This window comes from Solea senegalensis, linkage group LG5 (genome assembly GCF_019176455.1).
Source record: "Solea senegalensis isolate Sse05_10M linkage group LG5, IFAPA_SoseM_1, whole genome shotgun sequence".
Taxonomy (NCBI): Eukaryota; Metazoa; Chordata; class Actinopteri; order Pleuronectiformes; family Soleidae; genus Solea; species Solea senegalensis.
Genome location: NC_058025.1, coordinates 9,951,698 through 9,976,004, shown reverse-complemented (window position 1 = coordinate 9,976,004; position 24,307 = coordinate 9,951,698). Strand labels below are relative to the sequence as shown.

Here is a 24,307-nt window from a genome sequence, read left to right as displayed (position 1 = left end):
TATTTGAACTCCTTATTTATAAAGAGTTTTTAGGTATGGTAACGTGACAGTAGACGTGTGTAAGAGAGATGCAACTATCTGTTTGCCATCCTCTCTTCTTTTCGTATGTTTGTTGTCTGATTTTACCTGATGTGGCTCTTCTGCCCACAAACTTCAGACAGGACAGTCCAGTCAGCAGAATCTAAAAGGTGCTGCCTTCAGGGACTCACATACTTCAGGAAATGGAGCATTCGATGGGCTACAGCCTGTCGTAGATGTTGTGATGCATAAAACAGTAATTATTGTATAACCAAACCAAAAACATACATGCAACAATTTGGTTAACACACATTGACTGCGATATGGCAACTGAAGCACAAATTATATATAATTGTTGACCAGTTATGTTTCAGTTATGAATGTTTCCGTTGGCTGGTTAATCAACTGTGTATAAAGACAAACATGGCCACCTGTGCAAAAAAGAAAAAAAACAAGTAGAACTTACTGTACAACAAATTAATCTTTATGTTTGTTCAAGCAAATGTACAAACACTCACCGCTAGTCCTGAATAAACATAATTTCATAGAACAATGGTGAGATGTGACGTTAGAGTGGCACAAATACAAAACATGTGGCACACTAGTGGGTTTCTCCTTTAATAATGACTGACTCCGACATAACCGGTGATGAAACGTAAAATCTAAAGAGATTTTTAATCTGTTTCACTTGTTTAATCCAATGCAGCTCCATATAAGTCAAAGCTTTGTGAATTATATACTGTATTATAATGAGGTAAATGATAGTTTAGGGTTAAGCCTTCAAGAAAAAGCAAACATTTCTTTTCTTCTTTTTTTTTTAAAAAAAAGGAAGGTTTTTGTTTCGACAGTACCAATACTTGTGAAATATTATTAATACCCAGTTACATCACAACATCAAGGTCATTCCTTAAACTCTGTGCTGAACTTCTATAAAACTACAGTGGGGATTTAAAAAAAACAACCTTCAAATAACCATGAAATAAACTGTTTTGGATTAGCCACCAGTTGCATTTAGTGAACCACTGGTGGCTAATCTGTTCAAAACTTCTTCACAAATAAGCAACAGGAAAAAAAAAGTCAAACTCTTAGTTTCCTAATCTGAAGTACATTTTGAATATAGTGGAAACACGATAAAATAGTTTTTAACAGTTTTTAAAAAAATATCTGACCTATTGCAGCACATGCTAATAAACGTTATATCTTTCACAAAAATACAGTGTCACTAGGTTGGAGCTGGTTCCAGTTGTTCAGGATAACATAGGCCTGTTCAAACGTCAGGATAAAGTTTCCTCTGTATTGACTTTGTCATTCAAGACGACCCCACAATGTTACACAGAGGCAGAGGAGAAGTCTACGATTGTCATATTTCTCTGTTAATGCAGCTACTTTAAGTGTATGAATCAGCTAAAGCCAATGTAGTTATGTTCTTTGACATCACTCAAATGGGATGGATTTAAAATATTTTAGGGATGTAGGTCATAGTTTATTGACACTGTGGGAATCTGAGCGGCCCTCTAGTTTAGTTGTGGTCCAGATTCTCTCTGAGTTTCAGAGTCACTCTTGACCAAACCAAGGTCCCAGAGGACTCATGTACTTCTCAAACAACCGTAACTCCATTCCTTCAGCTTGACTTTAACGCTGACCTCAGTCTGCTGTACACAACAAGCCTGAGCTTCTCTCTTTCACAATGAACTCCTTGTTTACATCCTGGAAAACAATATATGTTATGGGTTGTAGCATAAACTCAAGCTGAAAGTCAGAAACAACCGCGGCCTGCGTTAGGTCTGATGTCATCCTGCTGGAGCATTTGCTAGGAATTTAGCCGTTAAGCTGCAGGGTATTTAAAGTTGAGTCACGAGCAGGTTGTTGTTTGCTGCTCGAAAACGCGAGGGGTCCAGATGACCTCATCAAGGGCAATAAAAGCAAACAGAGTGACCAAAAGAAAGTCCAAACAATATGTAGCATTACGGAACCTTTCTGATTCTAGTCTCAAGTAGTGCAACAATAGTACAGACAAAGTTACTGCAGAGATTTGTACACAAGCGGTCTATGTGACGCAGAACTGGCACAGGGTTTAAGAGCAGTTTCTTGGCTGGGCACATGCACACGGTGTCAGTGTAGGCAGGATCAGAGCGACGGTTCAGATTCACAGGAAGAGTCTCTCAGTCTATTTTTCCCATTCGGGCAATCAGCTCGTTACAGATCTTTGTCAGTTCCTCCATTTCCTGGTTCTATCAAAGCACAGACAGAGTGAATTAGCACATTTCATTCTATCGAGGCACAAAAAAAAAAGAATATTAGAAATATTTTCACACTGGATGTGCGTCGCTGCAGTGTTGTGTTCAACCCGGCTGCGTGTCTGCTGCGTTTCACTGTCTCTCTCCATCTTGCTCGTCTCCCCTCTCCCCAAATATGATTTTGACTTCTCTTTCTGATTTATCTCTGACATAAAACATCCCGTGACTTTTGTTAAGTGCGTGTGTTTGTGGGAGGGGGGAGGGATCTACACAGATTCAGTCTAGACACTAAAACTACCGTGACAGGTGTCAGTTTTATGTGATCATGTGCGTCTCACGCGGGTCTCTCTAATCTAGTGGTTCTCAAAGTTTTTATACCAAGTAACACCACCAGCGACACACACGCAATGCATCCGCTGTGAATCAGGCCTTAGGTCAAAGAGAAGTTAAAATGTCACTGACCTTCTGCTGCAGAGCTTGTTCAAGAGAGTCGTTCTTGATCTGCTCCTTCCTCAGGCTGGCATTCAGTGCCATGTTCTCCGAGCTCGACTTTGACCGTACCTGAGCGAGCTCCTCGATGGCCCTGAGTGAGACAAGAGGGAAATCAATAAGATTTTATATAACAGCATGTCAGACCTGGGGAAAGTATTTGGTTTGTTATGAGGAGACCCATTTAAAATCTCGACATACTTGTCGAGTTTCTCCTCAGCGTGGATTTTAAGTGTCTGGTATCTGTGCTCCTCCTGTTTGACTCTGGCCAGATATTCCTGAGCAGACCTTTTCAGTATCTCTTCATTCTGATTGAGGAAACAAAGATTGACCGCAGTGTTATTTATCAATCACAAAAACACCAGAGAAGGCAGATGAATCGTTTTTACATTAGATCCTGCCACTTGCCAACGGTTATTTTCATAATCGATTCATCTGTAGATTATTTTCTCAATTAATCAAGTATTTAGTCTGTAAAATGTCAGAAAATGACAGTGTGTTTACCAAACCTGGAAATGGTGATGTTCTCAAATGTCACAAACCAAAATAATTCAGTTTTAATGATTTCTTTGTTATACGGAGCAAAGAAACCAGATAATAATCACATTTAAGAAGCTGAAATATAAGAATCAATTGAAAAAAACACTCCAATTAATCAATTATTAAGCCCTACTAAACTCACTCTTTTAAAACCCTCCAGGGTGCTCTTCATATTTTCATAACGCCGAAACATGTCCGACAGAGAGCGCTCCACCGAGTTCAGGTCTGCCAGGGCGGCTTCCTTCTCCATCATCACATCATGCAAAGCCTTCTGGGTGTTTGCACTGCAGCGCTGCTCATCCTCTGGGAGCAGTGAAGAGGAGGCAAATCATCGTGATGTGTTCAACAACTTGTTTTACAAACATAAATAGAGCTGTCATTTTGTGACACCCCTGAGAACGAAATGATGCGAATCATTCGTGGAACTGAAACGTGCGATAACATCAAAAAAGTAATGACTACACATTTTGAGATATTCCTACTCACCGATCATGTGAGCGATTGTCTTCTCATACTCTGCTACAACCTTACTGTAACAAGACAAAACACATGGTGGTTCTTACTCAAATTGAGAAACAGATGAGTGCTTTTTAATGACAACACAATCCCTGGAGACGTTAATATTACATTACATTACATTACATGTCATTTAGCAGACGCTTTTATCCAAAGCGACTTACAATGGAATCAAGTACAATTAGCCAGGGGTGGAATCGAACTTGCGACCATGATGTCTTTGATATTGAAATGCATTAGTGGAAAATTGGTGCTGTTTAAAACAAAACTGTGACATGTTTTGTTTTTAAATCCTCAATTATGCCCGCATCTCACATGACCCTCAAAGACAGTGTTGGTCCCTCCATAATAACTGACATGTTTTCTAACCTCATCTCATTCACTTCATGTTTGCAATCTTCATATTTCTTCTTCCAGTCATTGGCTTCCACCTCTTTAGTGATGATCTGAAAGTATAGTTGTGAGAACACATGATACCATAATGAATACCTGCACTACACACACTTTTTTTTTTCCTTTCAATTCTCTATTTTTCTTATGTTGCTGATATTCTGGTTTATCTCATGGATTTAATAGGAGAGGCAAACATAAGCATCGGGCTTCAGCCTCTTCATTTTTGTTGGTTAGTGATGCAATGGTGATCTCACAGACAACTGTTTCCACTTGTGTCCTGATCACTTCATATCACGTACAGAATCCAATACTTACTCACCTTAATATCTTGTTTATTTTACATAATTCTATCGCAGTGTGTAAGCAAACATTTATCAGACAGTTGAAGATGTTGGTTTATAGCAGGTTGTTAGACACATGTCTGATAATCTTTCTGTCAGTTGCCTAATCAAACAATATGTTATGCTTTGTTATGATAAATTCATTTCATATGATAAAAAAATGTGTACCTCCTCCCTGATGAGGGTGAGAACAGCTTGCTTCTCTGTCTCACTAATGCAGATGGAGTCCAGGACCTGACTTCCTGTTTTCTGCATCTCACTTCCCCTTGCTGTGTTCTTCAGTTGGCACGTGTCCTCATACGTCTGAGGACAGAAAGAAATCAGTCTCCTTCATTTCTTTTTTTTCTTATCCAGTAATATGCTGAAACAGTAAGCACACACAAACCTTTTAAAGGTCTGTATGGTATGTATGACAATACATATCATGTATCATTACCATGTACCATTATAACCTTACCTTGTTGTCCAAATAACACCATTGCGAAATGAATTAGTATGAAGTGAATTGTGAATTGAATACTGAACGCACTGTATTTCTGTCTGTCTCTATGTGACTGCTCTGCTTTGGTCCTCTCTCTTACCGTGTCTATATTATCCTCTTAAAGATCTCTTCCTCTTATTTTTCCACATCACCCCTATTTTTCTTTTTTTTTCGTTCCTCTCCTCCTCCCTCTGTCTTTTTCCCCTCTCATTTTGTCCTTCCCTGGATTATGACACATATGTTCTAATCTCATGAGTGATAATCTAAATCCATATGTCACCTGAGTGGTGGACATGGTGGCAGATGCTCAACAGCTCCTGTTGTCCCACAGCACACAGTGCTGCAGTCATCATACATTCACGTTAAGACGAACAGAGCAGCTTCATATTTACTGAATTAATATTCAGTCTATTGCAATCATTACAATTTTAGTTTCAGTTCCAAGAGACACAACCACATAATTCCTTATGAAGAGCAACAATGTCAACTATTCATTTCATGTATAGAGATGAAGCAGATTGAGTCACTGTTGCCATCACAGTATCAATGTAACACTGGAATAAGTCTGGACTTGTCTGACAGCAAGTTAAACAAGTCCCTTAGCTCCACCTAGTGGTATAAGGCGGAAAAATCACAACTGGGGATATTGTTGTGTTAATGTAACACACACTATATGGACAAAAGTATCTGGCCACACCTGTTAAGTATTGAATTCAGGATTATCTCCAGTAAAGGACAATCTTAACACCAGCATACCAAGACATTCCGGACAATGCTATGCTTCCAACTTTGTGGCAACAAATAGTAAAGGAAGACCCTTTATTATTCCAACATGACTGTGTTCCAGTGCACAAAGAAAGAACACAACCCCATCAATCACCTTTGGAATGAACTGGAACAAAGATTGTGAGCTAGGCCTTCCTGTCCAACATCAGTGTCTGACCTCATAAATGTTCTACAGCATGAATGGACACAAATTCACATGAAACACTTCAAAGTTTTGAGGGAAATCTAAGAAGGGAACCAACTCCAGATTATGTCCTGTATATGCATTGTAGTCCCTATTGGTATAATGGTCAGGCATCTGAATACTTTTGTCCATTGTATGCTACAATGGGGATGATAAAATAGGCTGCATACAGGAGCTTAATAAAAGAAGTGATAAATCCTCACCACAGAGCAGCAGTCAGAGTCCTCAGGTTTGCATGTCACATGACAGTCTAAAAAAAGGAAACACAACACGAAACAACACACTCATGTCAAAAAGAATTTGTGGTTTATAATGCAATAGAGTGGTCCATCAACAAATCATTTGAATGACAGTAAAATGTTCAAACATAACCTCACACAAATGTTCTTCTGACTTGAAGAGTCTAATTTAAAGGTCTCCTGTGTGCGAATTCGTGACATCCACTGTTGAGATTTTCTCAAGCCCGTCAGGGAACTACAGTGGCCTTTACATACCAGAGAGGATATAAACATTCTTTCACAACTCTATCCACCCTTCTACTCTCCCACACTCTCTGTCATTTCCCTTGCTTCGTCTTTCTTTGTTTGTGTAGTAACATACTTATGGGCTAGTTCTGTTATTATTCTGCCTCTGTTCAGTCTTTGTGAACAGAGACAATGTAACATTATTTGTATGCTGTGTCCTTCATTTGAAAACGAGCTCTTTCAAGAAATACTATCAGAACTGACTGAGGGAGCGTTTGTGTGTATATAGCAGCAAAGCAGGGGCGGGCAGGGACAAGAAACATTTATCCCATCAAACTGCAGATTATTTTAATAATCTATTACTTTATTCTCTAAACCCACTCTGCCTTAAGTGTATGCAAGTGTTTCTTTATTTAGTTTTTATTATTATCATTTATAATTATTATTACAACTATGATTAATATTATTAATAATAATGTGTTTTCAGTCAAGCTCCAACGTGTTTGCAGTCATCTCGCTTTACTAGCACAATGTTGCTGTTGCCTCATTCTCTGTTTCTGTCCACAGCACTGAAATGTCACTAGATGACACGAGATCTAAACTCTGCTGAAACACAGAGACTCGTGTGGAGCAAATTGGCTTAATCAGTATTGTGTGAACTCATCTGACCAAGGTTTAAATGTAATGGACATTTGATTGTATTTAAAAGTTATGTTGTGCTTAATGCAGCAACACAGCCACACACGGTATCTTTAAAGTGACTGATTAATGTTTGTCTGTAACAGTGAGGCACAGAGATGACCTTCTCGCTGTCTGGTATCGATCGAGCGCAGCTGATTGTTTGCCCTGAGGGAAGCTGAAGCCTGCTGTTTAAACATTAACATCCCATAATATGATCTCTGTCCATGAGAGGCCGTGACAGAGCTGAGTCACAACGGAGCTATTCATTACCACATCACACTGTGACTGGGTGGGACTCGCCGATATAGACATTCTGAACACAACAACGACATCAATATTCTCTGATGCTCTTACCAGTCACGCTGCTCGCCAGCTTCTCCTCATCTGTGGCGTGGCCTCCACAGTCGTCGTCCTTTAACGACAGCAGTAAAAGCGTATTTTTATTCGAGGGGTAATCCTAACACAGCACAAACAAGCAGCAGATATTATTGGTGCTTACCTGTCCACTGAATTCAGTTTGCATCGGCAGGCTCTGCTTCACTTTGCAGGAGTTCCTGAGCATGAAGGTCAATCACAAAATAAATGCACACGAACACAGATCAAATCTGTAGATGTGTTTACGTGTGAGCAGGTGTGATGACGACAAGAAAAAGCAGGAGAGAAAGAAAGCCACACAGCTGGACTGCAGTGCTTTGCTCTGTGTGTGAGCTGAGTTTACATGCTCTACTACTTAGAGTGCTTAAATACGCAGAAGAAAAAGCTGATTAATGATGAAGGCATTTGCCAAATGCAAATAAGAGCAACAACAAGGAATAAAAGGATTTTTTTTCTAAAACTCTTCCACTTTCCTACACCTTCACTTTGGGAAATGTAGGTGAAATGGAAGATGCAGCAAGATGTGGAGGGAGTCTAAACTTGGACTGCTCTATTAAGAACAGCAAATTACAGGAACACACACATCTGCACACACAGTTAAGACAGTACTTACAACAGAACACAGAGGAAATGGACTTGCTCAGCAGTCCTGACGCCACACAGAGAGAAGGGAAACAGAATGACAGGTTTTGGGAGGAAAAGGAAGGAAGGACACAGGAGATGGTGGGATATGAGTTAGGTGTAACCTATTATTATAGTGTCATTATAGTGGGCCTTGACGGCACTGCAGGTGGGCCGTGAAATGTATATGTTTTTAGTTTTCAGTTTTAAATTGCTGAAAAATATGTACGATAGATTTTGTGTTTAAATTCTGTGTTATTTTCCTGATTTTCCTTAGATTCCATCATCATTTGGATGAGGTTTGGGGGAAGCACACTGCCACAGTATTTTGAATGTGTGAACACATTTTGTCCTCAGGACACATTTAAGAGATCCTCTACAGCTGACATTCTCTGACCCACAATCAGCTGCCTTTATATTGATTTATTAGTGTTAGAGGTTAATACCAGGTCTGAATGTGGTTGTAGTTTAGGACAAACACTTAAAGTACTTCTGTTAACAAAAGGTAACCACTTCTGATAAAAACTGACATTCATCAGAAGACTACATGAAGGCCAAATGTGAAATAAAAGAATACATTGCACATAGGCCTACAATATGAAATCCATTACTCATGCTGTTAAAAGTGTGGGTATAATACAAAGACAAGGATTTCAATTATACTGGTGTGCTTTTGTAACTGTGCAGTGAAGATAATGGAACTGTGAATAGTGAGACTTGACCCATAACAGAAACTATCCACAGGAGGGCGTCTTTGACACTTTCCCTTCCACAGAACAATTGATCAACAAACACAAAGCAGTTCAAAATAAACTACTTCATTGAGCAGTGAGAAATGGAAAAACTGCTCTACATCATCTGTGGAAATTGTGAACAAATCCTCGCTAAAAAAAAAAATAATAAAAAAAAATAGAGCTTGAATAAAGGTGAACTAAGGTGAACTGAATCAAAAAAAAAAGTGACAACAATAAAAACTTGTGAGGTAAGTGAATGAAGAGAACAACAGAACAGACTGCAGGCACCACTTTTGGCTTTCAGGTTCACTGTGAACAAAAGGAACCATTCTCTACTTTTCCCGAGAGCCATAAAAGAAAGCAACGTCTTTTTCACTTGCTAAAGCTGTGAGTCACATTAGTGCAGTAAATGTAGCCACTTACTGGAAAAATGGATGACCGTGAGTGATGACTGGAGATAAGAATGGTCTTGGTGTTTGTTTGCCGTTAATGTTATACTTACGTGATTATGGTCTTGTTTGCCTCACCGGTCAGTTTTTCATTTGACAGCATACAAACATTTGTGTTGCCATTGAGCAAATCAGAGTCCACACAAATGTCATGACTGAGGCTTGAGTTTGTGTCGGGACTGGAGTCAGATGTCACCGGAGCCTTGTCATCCACCTCCGTTGGATCTGGTTTGTTCAGTGAGGAGACGACAGGCAGCGAAGGTGGGCGGGCGGCTTGAGGCTGGGAACGAGGTGTGGACAGAGAAGAGCCCTCCACTGCACTTGGCTTCGTGCTTAGATTTAAATTAAGGTTCTGATCTAAACTGAAACTGCTTTTGTTTGGTGAATCTCTGGTGAGGTTGTTCAGGGAATGAACTGGAGCGATGTCTGTGTTGGAGTTCTTGTCCGGAGAGTGGTTTGAAACACCAGGAAGAGCTGTGAAAAGAGAAGAAAACAGGTTCACTTATCATAACAAACTACAGTAGATCGCTAATGTTCTCTTTCCTCATAAACATCATCTGCAAACCCTCTGGTAATTGTTGATTTCTGGCTTTAAACATAATCATTAATATAACTTTAAATTTAAATCCACTAGATCCATGAGCTTCAGCACATGACATGTTCTCTCTCATCAGCCTTGTTTATGATTCTTATTACTGTCTTTTTTAGGCTTAATGTTAGTTATGTACGTGTTACCCCAAACCTCAGTGCTAAAGCTCAAATATGGAAAAACGAGAAAAGTAAAGAACCCGTAATGCAGCAAAATCTAGAAAATACTTTGATTTCTTCATAACGGCAATATTCTTACATACTTTCCTCTTAACATGTTCTATATGATGTTTCCATGAAAGTTTATGATCAATTATGATACCCAAACATTTCAACATGAATTACATCAATAACCAATTCTGTTGCCATAAACCAAAACCATAATCCCATGGCTACCTAATGATTTTATCATTTAGGTAAGTAATGTCAGAGTGACAGCCTTCCTTCTCCTGGAAGAACATTTAAAATAGCTGCCGACTTCCTTTCACAATGCTTCACATCCTGTGTCCACATACGTCGGTTAAACAGCTAACGATCACAGCCACAGAACAGTCTCACGTCTGCTGAAACACAGGATGCTGTGTTACTGAAAATGCACCCACTCACATAGCTGCACACAATGATTAAAAAGCAAGGACCGATGCTGTGTTTTTCTTCACAGTGTGCAGTCACTGGGCAGGTGACAGAATCCCACATTGTTTGCTGTGGCCGAAGGGAAACGTGTGACTTATTACATCATATACAGTCAATTAATTGATACAAGTTTAGCTGCAATTCTCCTCAAAATCTAGGTACTTAAAAAAAAACAAACGCCACATCCACACCCTTCAGAGACAAGGAACAGATGTAGAGGAACCCCACCCAGTCATGGAGAGTGCACACCATGTGGCCTAGCAACAAAAACAACATCAGACTTTATTACAGTTTCACAGCTCAACCAAAAAGAGGAAAGGCAGACAGAGGGGGAAGTGTTTAAGGCAGCCAGTTAGAGAGCAAAATTTACTATATAGGTAGGCACGACGTCGTCTCTGGTTCAACAGGACATATATTAGATTGTGGTATTCGGTTGTTCACATGAACGCACAGCAATTCCCCCCTGAGCACTTTGTGTCTAATTATAGGGAACCAGGCTATCGGTTTCTCCACAGTCAATCTTTTATTTATGAACCTAACCCACATTTTGTTACGACCATGGGACTGTTTTACCATGAAAAGGAGACTGTTATTGTCTGAAAAGGAGATTCAACACCCGACACATTAATCTCTCTGTTATAATCTGGCACAGGATACAATATTCTGTGGTTTAACGTTTGGACTAGCTGAGACATCTACGGAGTTCAGACAGATTTTATCCTTACACACCGAGTACATGTAAACTCAGTGACTTAGACGGAGGCCCAGTCAAAATGTGAGCGGGTATTGTTGAAAGCGTAGTCATGGGCCTTTTATACACACAAACTGTGGGTGAGGATTCTGAAAATGGACACAAAACTCGTGCCAGGGTGAGGATTTTTGTCTGTTCACAAATCAGTTTGACATCAGTCAGTGTACGTAAGGAGCTATTCTCGACCGGGATCTAACAGCCCTCACGATTGGCTGGCTCGAGTCGTGCAGGAAGTTATGACCACAGATGGAGCTCACTCCTCAAAAGAGAAGAGGAAGACAGAGTGTGTGCAAAGAGGCTGGTACTTGTTTAATGTAGAGAAGATCTAAAGTGCACAGAATAAACATGAGAGAAGACCATGGCTCCGTGTTCGACAACAGGAAGAAGACCTGGCCAGTTAAATATTAAGACATTTACCATAATGTGTAGTGTTTTTATTTTATAAAGTTGGTGTTGAAAAACTATTGTCAACCAATACCCACGTATGTTTACATGGGCTAGATGTGTAGTAGTGTTCGTTTTTTGTCAATATTGTGTATTGTTATTTAATCTTTTCATTTCCAGATCCTACAGAAAGGCTAAAATACACGGTGTACAAACAAGTTTTACTCATACCGTTAAGAACAAAAAATGTCCCTGCAATGTCTCTGTAATAATTAAACAGAAATATTTTACTTAGCATGTAGTATACTGAAAATAAATCATAGTTTATGGCATTAATTAAACCTGGCATTTAAAGGGTTAACATATTTAAAAATGTATTAGTATTTGATATCAATAATTAGGGCAGATGTAGGTGACAGAAAATCAGGTCAATGGAAGTAGAATATAATAATGTATAATATTTTCATAGCTTGCTATTTAAAAAATGCGGGGTGAGTGTGAATAATATTAGACCCCGCCCTACTCACAAACACCTACACCACTTATTTCTTCCTTTTTTGTTTTGTGACTTTTTATCTCATTGGCCAATAAGGCTTCACAGTTATCGTTATATAGCCATCTGTTGACTCGGAGAAAATCCTCAGTTTTCAACCTAGGCTTTAGATGCATGAAGGAGCTAAGATTGCAAACATTGGTGATACAGTGACATTTGGTTTTAGCACAGAAGATGAACTCCAGATTACCATTACCGATTACTATAGCAACATCGGGTACTTCTGAGTGTGTGGATGAAAGAAGGACAGCTGAAGGGGCTGAGAGGGGGGGGGGACTCGGGCCTCTTTGGCAGTTTCAAACCGGCACTGCAGAATTTAAAATCTCCCCATTTGTAACACTGGATGTTTTTGTTTGAGACAAAAGCATCATTACTTAAAAAAAAAACCTTTAGAAAAACGTATTGTTAATGAGAAATAATGCAATAACCAAATAAAATGTAAAATTAAAAAGTTAATATTTATATTATTTATTTTTACATATTTTTATATATAAGAGATACTGGTTGTAGTAATGATATGACTGTTTTCTTTTGGTGTGTCACTGTGCCTTATGATGTCTAATTTTCCATGTTTACTAGTACAACATCTACATTATCATATGATATGTTTGTTTGTGCATCTTTAACTATGTTTTAATTAATCATTTCCTGTAATAGGGTCACAAGAGAACTTTCAAGCCCCTAGAGTGTTTTTCTGAGGAAATTCTCCACTTGTCTGTATATGACAGTCCTGTGAAAGCTGTGCTGCAACTCTAGCACTGTTGACTAGGATTGATTCCAGACAAATAGTAAGAAATTAAATGTGTTGGACATGGTTCACCCCCAGTCCTGATCTAGATCTGGACAGATTTATGAGGAACAGGTGATATTAATGTTTAGGTATCAGTTTTGGGTTTTGGAGTGAATCTTATAATGATAATCATTGATTTACAATATAATAATTATCAAATTGAATTAGGATGTGATGACTTTTATGAGGGCTGCGACAGGTAATAGTTTTTTCCCGGTCCGTTTATCATGTTCTGTATGGTGGCTGTGATTAAAGGTGCACTACACCAATCTGTGATGCTTTTATGGTCAGAGATGAAACAGGCTCAAACGATATCCTTGTAGATTACGCCATGGTTGGTGCATTTCAGGAGGTGCCAATTAAGTAATGACACTTAACACCCTCCCAGGCCTACCTGAGAATATCTAGTGTCACTGTTCAAATGAGACACAGTTTGACCAGTGTAAGCCGTTTGGACTTATCTCACACCTGTGTGGTTGGAGTTGTCAAGTTGACTCAGTAGGTTCACAACACATGGGGACTCCGCCTCTGGAGTCTCAAAGTTCCCCTCCGTGTCCGAACTGTGAGAGAGGAGAGACAGATTATTTTACACCGCTATCTAACAAATAGCAAGCATAAAGCAGAGGTAGAGAGAGCAAGCAAGAAACCAGAGCTACTACCGAGACATAGGGATATTATCTGGAAGTGAAGATGAAAGCAAAAACAAGTTAAGAAATGTTTTTATGCAGAATGTTATCATGCCTGTTATTAACATAAATCATATTGCCTGGTTTGCAGCAAAAACAATGCTTCTGAACCTGCAATTTAATGAAAGGCACCAAATATATAAATCAGTCAGAAGTATACATACTATAAATGAGGTGCAACAACAATGAGTGTCCTGTTGAATGTTACTCTGTCAAACTCTCTAACAAAGGATCACAACCCTGTGTTTTCTTAACGTGACACAAAAATAATGGATTCCACAGTTCAAAGCAGCTTCAACATAAACAAGCTGCTTTTATTTTAAAGGATGTCAGAGGAAGGGAGAGGAAAGGAAGTGAAGCCGTACAAGGCCACCTGCATCCTTTGCCATTCAATAAGGACACACTGTGTCCCAAACACTCATTTCAGCTTACACACACACACAGTCTTTTGGTCTTTGGTGTCAGCTGCCTAGACACCCAGGCCAAATTTATTTCCAAACAGTGGAGAGACAAAAAGGAGGGGAAAGACAGAGAGAGAGAGAGAGAGAGTTTGTGTGTCTGTGTGTGTGAGAGAGAGAGTGAGAGAGAGTGAGTGAGTGTGAGAACGCCTTCCCAGCCTCTTGAACACACATCAAAACATCTACACTCTAATGAAAAACAGCACAAGAAGGAACAAAACTCCCTGTGCCAACATCCAACCAAACTCCATCTCTCTGATACCAGCTCACACAAAACTGTGGAAGTCTGTAGAACGCCGCCATCCAGAGCTAATCCTAATATACATAACCCACCCACCCCCACGCCTCCACACTCACACACACACTGAATCACATCCCAGTGATGGCCCCAATGACTGCAATCTTGGATGGTTACTTAGAAACTAGGAACGGACAAAAAAAAATTAAATGCTTAGGAAACTGTGGCTTTTTCCCCCTTCCCCCAGTGTTCAGCAACAGATGCACAACTGCCAAACTCTCTCTCTTTCTCTCTCACACACACACACAAATAGGGATGAGTCAATATACTCAGTCAGTATCGGTCTGATAAAATGAATCAGTTCATCAGATACTGAAAAAAATAAATATTCAAATTCAACACAATCCACAAACCCTGAATATGGCATTAGTGCTTCACTTAACAAAGGTTCCCCACCACCATTATGTAACAAGGATGCAAGTGAGAGCTGCAAATGTCTGCAGTTTGGAGCATTATGTTTTGGAGAAGGCAAAATGACTATCTCGGATTGATATTGGTTCTGGTGGGAATTAAAGGCTTTGATAGTGGTGTGGTGTCAGACACTAAAAGTACTATGAAGCCTTCACTAAAAAATAAATAACAAACACTACACAGTTGGACCATCCTCGTCAGGTCTCTCATTAAACGGTTCACACAAAGCAGAGAGGATGTGATCCACAGTAGAGGAAAGAACCTGAGATGACACCATTGTGTGTGTCTGTATATAAACAGTATCTCTGCCACCTGTCAGTATGACTCAGGGAAATCTGCAGTCATCAAACAATCATACACAGACACACACACACTATCTAACAAACACTATCAAACTAAATTGCTCTCTCTCTGATTGTCTTCTACACATCTGCCTCTAAACCAGCACACCTTTAAGACGTACACACACACAGAAACATAAACAGCCAAGCCCTCTTACTTGTCCTCTCCATCATCCTTGCCAGCCTCTCCTGGACTCCCTGACACTGCTGACCATGTCCATTTGGCCCACTGGACTGGAGACAACCAGGACATCCCTGCAATGTGTTAACTCCTAAACCTGAGCCCACGTCAGATGTTCAACACAGTTCTTCCTCCTCTGGATAAGTTATGAGTAATCAATCAAAATGCCAAGTCGGTGACAGAGTCGGTCTCACGACAGCAAGAAGAGGTGGCTGTCGACAAAGGGGCTGTCGATCGGTTTGTCTCTCTTTCAATACGACTGTATCACTTCCTGCTCTTGCTCAGTCGCTCAGTTTTCCCATGCTGCTCTTCTGTGTTGTTGGTGCTCGTGAGAATGAAACGTGTCTCGCTGCTGCTGCTGTTTCTGTGGCCGCTCTGCTCTCAGCAGCACTGACTCACAGTGCAGATTACTGAAGCATCAGTAGTCACTCCTCTCTCCCTCTCCCTCTCTCTCTCTCTGTGTCTGGGTGGACGATCAGCTGGTTAGCAGACAGCCACGCTGCTTCCACATGTTTGGTCTCTCACATGCTTGTTTTCAGGAGTTTTTTTTCTGTCCTCCTCCCAGATTCTTTGAGGGTTTGTTGGTTGTAAAGAGAGACACGGGACGAGGCTTTGTGTTTGAAGATGCAAAATAAAACGAGTATGGTTTCTCTGAGACACATAAACCACCATGTGTTTGTGGCTACAGTGTGGAATAAAAAGGAAAATAAACATGGAAGCAGACAGAAGTGGTGGGCAGACAGAGGGGATTTAGAGTGGGAAAAACTACAGTATGTCAGGACAGACATCTTACTTGTGACTCCTCACACAGAACAAACTTAAATAGTCCTGTAAAACAAGTAAAACATACAGCATAAAATAAGTTCATCACTCATAACACTGTCATTTCTGAAGTTGTGCTTTTCAACCTCTTCCAAATATTAAAGTAGGTTTTTTTCTTTTTATTAACGAAGACATAAGGAATTTTTCCTTGTAGATGAAGTGACTGAAAGGTCACTGACAAGACCAGGCAGCCCACTGCGAGTTTGAAGCTTCAGTCTCAAGTAATTTGAGTTGTTAATGGTTTGTTTACGTAGGAGCTCCTGGCAGAGACAGTGGATAACTTTCAACGCACCAAAAAACACTGCTCTTTCTTTCCTCTGCATGAAAAAGAGGAGATGAGCAATCAAGCTGGAGATATTTTCACCAAGAACCAACAACAATGTGGCCTTTATACAGTATGTACAGTAAAACTGTCACAGGCAGATACAAATCCAAAGTGAGAATTAAACCGTCACGGCCATGATGTGTCAGCAAATCTACAGGGGATCTATTGTTTACAGCAAATATCCAGGTCAGGAAGAGGAAAAAATCAATAAAGCAAATCTAGTTTGAACAATAATAACAGCAAATACTCATCTATTCACGGATTAAAGCCCTTATCAGTGCTGTGTTCACACAAACACACACACACACACACACACAAACTGCTGTTGTTCACAGCTTATGTAACTCCAATCTAGGCTTTCACATTTATACATCTCTCTCACACAGTTTACACAGCTATTCTTCTCAGGACATTACATCCATTAACCTTAACCATAACCAGTAAATGCCCAGTCCTAACCTTAACCTAACAAGTTTCTCCGAAATGAGAAATGAGCCTCATTTGGAGGCTTTGGTCTCTAAAGAGGTAACATATACAAGTATACACACAAACACACAAGGTATCTAGGGCAGATGGGATGTGTTCTTTGAAAAAGAAATGTGGACCATGACTAATCTCATAACAGGAAGTTCACCCCCTGTAAAAAAAGGTGAACAGAGAAAGAAAAAGGAATGAGCAGAGACAGTTCTTTATTTCCCCTCAGTGTTTCTCTGTTTAACACTCACAGACAGAGCCAGATATAAACAAAAACACACACATAATAATGTCACACACTGGTGAACACTGACAGAAACAGTGCTCAATCTGTGATGAGCAAAACAAAGACCAAATTAGAGGCATGAACAAGGAAAAACAGTGAGAAAGACAAGGGAATAATGAGGAGGAGGATATTTAAAAACCAAAGAGGAGAGGGAAGAAGGTGAGTTTTCAGGCAAGCCTGGAATGTTTTCCCTCTTTGTCTCCTTATCTGTGAGCGGAGAGGACAAACCTGTCTGTCCTGCCAGGGACATGATCTGAAGCTGAAGCAGAAAGCACAAACAATTCACTCTGCAAACACCTAAAAGCTTTGAAGTCCCCTCTCCTCCTCCTCCTCCCTCATGATAACACCCTCATTAACACATGTCTTCATTACAGTCACTGTGTGACAGAAGGAAAACAAGCAGAGCTGGACTGAGTTGGAATACAGGAATCTTTGACTGTTATCCCAGAGTCATGAAGTGGAAGGAAAACAGAGAGAGAGAGAGAGAAGAGAATAAACTCTTACATAATACCTTGTAACCACAAATAGCAACAGAGGAAAAACCTACACACACATACATACAGCCTGTGAGCTGGAGCTGCCATTTTACACACACACTGAACCACAGCTATGTGCATTTGTTGTCTGTTAATCAACCAAGAATGTACAACCTTAATCATCAATTATATTATGACTGATGGCAGCATGTGTGGTTATGAGCCAAAAATAAACCTGCGATGATTAACATGTCTGTGCGTGTGTGTGTGAGCCAAAACAGAGGTCATGTAGTACATGTATGGGCACACACACAGGTGTGTACTGTATATATATATATATATAGAGAGAGAGAGAGAGAGAGAGAGAGAGAGGGAATTACAGAAACTTCTCAACTATCCCAGCCTGTTCAACTCTGCTCTCTGTCCCATGCATGATGGCATGAAGTCAACCAGCCTGAAATAATTAGCGCCCCCATCAGGTCAACATTTTCTCGAACACAAATTACTGTCCGGATTCAAATTTGCAATGAATCTGAATGTCACTGATCATGTTTTTTGTCAGAAACAAGTAAGGACAGAAGGTCCAGTAGGTAATAATAATAATTAATTTCATAAGTAAACAATCACCTGATTGTGTGAGTTGTAGATTTTTATTACCCAAAGTAAGCCACATATATGAGGAGCCAGGCCACCATTTTGGGACAGTAGCCAACAATGGACAAACAAAACATCTTTAGAGTTATGATGCCAACTGAGGGCTTCATCTGTTCTTCAACAGACTTGGAAGGGAAGGGTGAGGGGATGGATATTGCGATTGCTTCAATATGCAACTTCACTGATAAATGTCGCTAAATTTTACTTTAAACTGAAAAGTAGGGTTGAAACTAATAAGTATCTTCATAATCTGTAGATTATTTTCTTGATTAATTGATCCGAAAAATGTCAGAGAATTCTGAAAAATGTTGATCAGTGTTTCCCAAACCTGGAAATGATGATGTTCTCAAATGTTCCGTTTTGTCAACAAACCAAAATGATTGCGTTTTAATGACTTCTTGTCAAATGGATAATCGATTAATAATCAATTCATCGAATAATCGTCACAGTCGTACTGAAAAAAAACGTTCCACCTGCACTTTCCAACATTAAAAAAACAGGGTTTATCCCCGTTACAGTGCAAAATAACAGATGTAAGTAAGATGTCTGTCCAGCATTTTCAAACAGCAGGATGTAATTACAGCTTTCATTTTTTTTTATTTTATACTTAGCTCTGGTCTTCTTTCAATTAGAGGTTATGTTCAAAATGAAAACCGTAAACTTTCAGGGCAGCACCACGTATGTTTACCACGTATGTTCCAGACCACATGCATAAAACATAGACTGTATTGGAACAGCATGACAATCTCAGTTGCACACATTATAAAAAAACTCACTCTAGCAGCAATTTACCAGATATAGTGAAAGGAAATATCATTCAGCTTTTCATATAATTTCTTAAAGCAAAAATAACCACTTTATTGTCATGTAATTTTATGGGTAAAGGTTGAAGTGCAAGACTAGTTGTGTTTTCCTTTCTGTAACACGTTTAGTGCAGGAACTGTCTTTGTTGTCAGAAATTAAGTAAGGGACAGAAAACTATAAAATCCATGACCGTGCCTACTTCGCATCAACCAAAGTACCTTTTCTTGCTCAGCAGAAGATTCATGCTGAGTAATAGACACATCAGATACTAGACACCAGGCTGAGTCACTATTGCGCGGTCTCAGCACAATGCGCATTGATAATGAAAGAAAGGCGTAGAAAAAGTATCCCATGTTTTTTTTATGCGAGATATAAATATGAGCTCAAATGTCATCCAGACCAGGCTATAAAGAAAATTCCCCCTGGAGAGGCTCGAGCCGGCTCGTTTGAATAGAATAACACTGCGGGGTCAAATGTGTTTCTTATTCTACGATATGGCTCCATCTTGTGATCATTACTGGCCTCACACGCAGATTCCTCACATGTAACAGAAAATGACACAGGGATGAAAGGACAAACACAACACAAAGACAGAGAGAAAGCGAGTCACTTGAGAAGTAAATTCCACTAATAATGTTATTTTGGTATCTTTAATGTCTTTCTACAATGAACATCAAATTAGCTGCAGCCAGAGCAAAAAGGAAACAGAGATAAACTGAACACACCCTCCCAGAGAACAGCAGAAAAACTTCCCGGACATCGGCTTGATGAAACAAAAAGAGAAAGACTAAAGCTGCGAGAAGGATAGGGGTTTTTCAGAGATGAGTCATGTACACAAACCAAGCTATTATTCTGGACTACAACAGGGACACAGGGGAACACAATTCCCATATGCACTGTACACTATACACAGAGCACAGAGAGGACACACCCCAACTGTTCAACCTCTTTATGTCTCCATTCATTTAGGATTCAGTCCCACAGGATTGAATTTCTATTCAAAATACCATTTAGTTATAATACAGTATTTCTAGTGTACTACAAATACATCTAACTCAATTACAACAATATTGTGTAAGTAAAGAAGTTCAGTCATTTACTTTCATTTAAAATTATTAACAGTTTCACTTAATTTCATGCTTGCCAGCCTTGTTTTCAGTAAAAGCCAATGCAAAATTTTCACAATGTATTTTTCTCTAAAAGGAAACAAGGGCTGCAATGATTAATCAATTATTAATCGATTACTAAATATTTCAATAATTAAAGTTTTTCAGCTTTTTAAATGCGAAAGAAGAAATCGTTAAAGCTGAATATTTTGACATTTTACAGACCAAATAAGTACTCGCTTAATCAAGAAAAAAATCAACAATCAATTATGAAAATAATCATTCTTGCAGCCCTGAAGAAAACTTTTCATAAGCAGACACCGGTGTGAATTCATACCACTGCAACAAATTAGCTCCAAATACAAATCTGATTTTAACCAAATTAGATTTAGCTTTTCAGGAGGAACAATGAGTCCAGTGTTCATCCGAGACTGCTCCACTTAAGCCATAAAACGGATGATTAGGTCAACTAAAATTAGACCAAACATTGAAAGCTGTGATCTCACGGCAACAGTTGTCTTCCCAGTTTTACCACAGGGAAGAGCCCAACCCCCATCTGCCTTTACACAAACACACCTGTATGCAGAAGACTACTGTGAGTATGTTTGCATGGTGTAAGATGACTTCTTTCTTTATAAAATGCCCAAATAACAATGAGTGTGTGTCCAAAATATCTGCTTCAATATATGATCATATTAACAGTCAAGTAATTTAAGTACACTGACTTGTGTTGGTGCTTACATAAAGAGTGTCTTGTGAGATAAAGTGAAACTCATTCACTCACTCACTGTTATGGCGGACACATGAAAACAAAAGGAGAGAGATAGTGTGGCGGTTGAATTTACAGCTATGACTAATCACTCTGTGTCTACTTTCCCTACATTTGGACAAAGAAGAGAGCCACAGCCGTACATTACATAACACATATCAGATATCAAATGAGAGGAGTGTGGTAGCTTCTCAGACAGGACAAATAAATGTTGATTCATTGATGATTAGGTCGACATTATCTCTTCTACAGTAAGCTGATACAATCTCAAAGCCATTGAAACATGAAGGTGCATGCTGCATTTGAATATCCCTCACTTTACCCTTCATTTCCAAGTGTGTTGGGGAAACAATGTTGCCTTCAGTTAACATCAAAACTGTGTCTGTCTGTTTGTCTGTCCGTCGTAAAAACATGGTGGTCCAAAATGGCAGCCTCTGTAGAAGTGACTCGGCTCTTGATATAAATATAAAAGGCTCATTCTGGGGTATTGAAAAACAACTATTATACACTTATTTAAATATGAAGTAAAATGATCTTATCTTTAATTTCCTGCAAAATTAAAAAATATTTTCACCAACATTTTACACACTGGACCTTTAAACTGAGGAGCATGACTTATCAGCTCATGCACATTGCATTAGCCATTCTGCTAATGGGATCTGTGATGACACAACACTCTTGTCCTCCGACTCTTCTTGCTCTCAGTCCAGTAGATTCAAATATTCAAATGTTATTCAAACTATACCATGGCATCTGTGGATGTGTGCAGCACCACCTGATTTGCTTTCAGCCTGTGCCCTTTAACTCCTCATCTCCTATTCGTTTCCTCACCGGGTCACAGAAGTGACGAGTTCAAAAACACGAGCCACTACAACACTATCTTGAGTATCAAAGGGCAAAATTGATCCAAGTGTGCTCTGTCGACCTTCCCCTATGGCACTTACTCACACATCAACATAAACATACACACAATGAACAATGTCATCTTACATGCTGCTCTGTTTCCGAGGAGAGCTGAACGAGCCCTTCCTGTTCTGGCTGAGGGAGCCTCCCATGGCGACAGCGGAGTCTGTATTTGTGTCAGGTTTATCCCAGATGCTCTGCAAGTCCTTTCACTCTCTCACCATTCACCTCTGCTTCTCCTCTACAAACAGGCTGGCTCAACATCAGAGCCTGATAATGCACCCCTCCTCATGACTGATTAGTTATAATTTAACCAGCCAGCTGCTCCTTTCCCTGCCGTTTTCATTTTTTTTTCAGTCTCCACTGATGCTGAGCAACCTAAACACTCAGGAGTCATACTGATCACACATGAACAGCTCTGCTGATAGTCCCGCCTCCTCGCTCTACTTACCCTCCATCATCTCTCTCTCTCTTTAAAATGCACACACACACACATTACAGAGGCAGATTTTATTCCCTTGTTAGCCACTGGACTGTCTTTAGAAGGGGAGGACACAGAGATGGGGAATGTGTGTGTGTGTGTGTTTAAAGACCTGCAAGTCCAAGGAGTTGGAGGCGGTGGATGGCGAGTGTGTGTCATGGGGGCATCTGGCAGTGATGAGAGCATTGTTCATGAGGGAAAGAGACTCTTCTATTGTTACTCAGCTGAATACCAGATTTGAGATCCAGGGGGGAGGAAGGGATGATGGAGGGAGAGTTGGCGGCTGAAAACACAGCCCCACTTCTTGTGTCTTTCCCACCATATGCTGTGATCAGAAAACCACCACGACTGCAGCCCCGCACTGTTTAGCATGACAGTATACACACACACACACACACATAGGTTTGCACAGCTGTCCTTATTAGGATTATTCATTTGAACAGCCCAAACAAAACCCCTATAGCCATAACCTAAAAACTGTTAAAAAAATATCAGCGCTAAGCTTAACCAGTTCCTGAGCCATGAAGATCTACCCCATTAGGACCAGGCTTTGGTCTCCATGAGGACTACTAATCCTTTTGAAAAGGACCTTTAGAGGTGTCAAATAAAAGTAGACACACACACATATACTCCAAACTAAATCCCTTAGACTATATGTGAGTGAGGTAAATTACCTGTCACTGGTGTGACACATATTTTCAATGTTCACGATAATGAAAACTCACCATGATCACGCGATAATATCATGTATTTCCACAATACAGTACATACCTGCTACTACAACTTCAAGTACACACACTCTTATTCAGAGCTTTGAGTTTGGTTGCTTGCATTCAAACCAAACCAACTTTCAAAACCAGGTCAAATAATTCAAACAATTTAATCAGTGTGACAAAGACGCTTTATCCACTAAATGATAATATTCACGTGAAAAGATAAAGAAAGGCTGAATATAACGTATCATCGTAACAGTCGTAACAATCAGTGTAACAGTCCAAAAGAAACCTTATCTCCTGGTTCCAATCTGACCCTGACTCGTCCTGTAAAGCTGTTAGTACAAATTCACTGCAGGGTCGGAGAAGCTTAAAACCTACCCCCATTGAATTGAATCACATAAGGTTAATTTCTCCTTTCTCCTCACGTTTGACTGACTTTATCTACAGTTACTGGGCCAAACTACTGACTTATGAAGTGAATGTGTAACTGACTGTCGTACACTCTAGCTTATAACTTTAATTAGCACCGTTACATGAACGTGTATCACCACAACATAAAAAAACACACACACAACAATAAAACATCGCTTAACAAACACTTTTGACACCACAGCTTTGAAAAAAAACAAGACAAAACGAAGTGTAAGTGTAAAACAGAGACTTGCCTCATGGATGTTGTAGTCACTGGCGGTCCATTAGCTTAATTCGCCCGCTGTATGATGATGCGGCTGTGTTTACCACGTGACTGCGCATGCGCCACTAGTCACTAGCTACTGGACAAAGTTATGTAGTTGTAGTGGAAATACAGCCCCAAAAATATGTTCATTTAACAGTATTCAATGCAGAAAAAGTCCACTGCTTCAATGTATTTATTCTTTTTTTATATACTTTGAGGTACCTTTGATTGATTAAATAATATGTTTTAGATTTAAGGACATAGTGGAATTGTAAAACAATTTTAAGCATTATTTTTATTAGGGATGAGTTGGTACAATATTCAGTATCAGTATTGGTCTATAAAGATTTTTTTAAAAATCACAAATTCTATTATTATAATAATTCTATTATCCAAATACTATCCAAAATATAAATCATATTTTTCATAAAT

At 39.5% G+C, this 24,307-nt stretch overlaps 1 protein-coding gene across 4 annotated transcripts; it reads right to left on the bottom strand.

Moving 5' to 3' along the window:
* Positions 1-480: 480 nt before the first annotated feature.
* LOC122769377 (transforming acidic coiled-coil-containing protein 1-like) lies at positions 481-23,896 on the bottom strand. 4 transcript variants are annotated; one of them, XM_044025884.1, is made up of 14 exons: positions 23,865-23,896; positions 13,477-13,568; positions 9,363-9,783; positions 8,119-8,154; positions 7,630-7,684; positions 7,485-7,542; positions 6,189-6,235; positions 4,703-4,837; positions 4,170-4,246; positions 3,771-3,814; positions 3,427-3,587; positions 2,946-3,052; positions 2,718-2,838; positions 481-2,249 (listed from the first exon to the last, which is right to left on the bottom strand). In XM_044025884.1, exons 1-14 carry the CDS (start codon positions 23,867-23,869, stop codon positions 2,181-2,183), a joined length of 1,428 nt encoding a protein of 475 aa, XP_043881819.1. In that variant the 5' UTR covers positions 23,870-23,896; the 3' UTR covers positions 481-2,180. The 4 variants fall into 4 exon arrangements, with proteins under 4 accessions (XP_043881819.1, XP_043881817.1, XP_043881816.1 ...); XM_044025882.1 differs by lacking the exon at positions 23,865-23,896 and adding an exon at positions 22,090-22,390; XM_044025881.1 differs by lacking the exon at positions 23,865-23,896 and adding an exon at positions 15,361-15,786.
* Positions 23,897-24,307: the final 411 nt, after the last annotated feature.

Coding starts and splice junctions, on each gene's coding strand:
- LOC122769377 (XM_044025881.1), bottom strand. CDS start 15,455: ATGTCCTGGTTGTCTCCAGTCCAGTGGGCCAAATGGACATGGTCAGCA. Junction 7,543..7,629: donor AAACTGAATTCAGTGGACAG/GTAAGCACCAAT, acceptor CTGTCGTTAAAG/GACGACGACTGTGGAGGCCA. Junction 4,247..4,702: donor TCACCCTCATCAGGGAGGAG/GTACACATTTTT, acceptor CTATACTTTCAG/ATCATCACTAAAGAGGTGGA.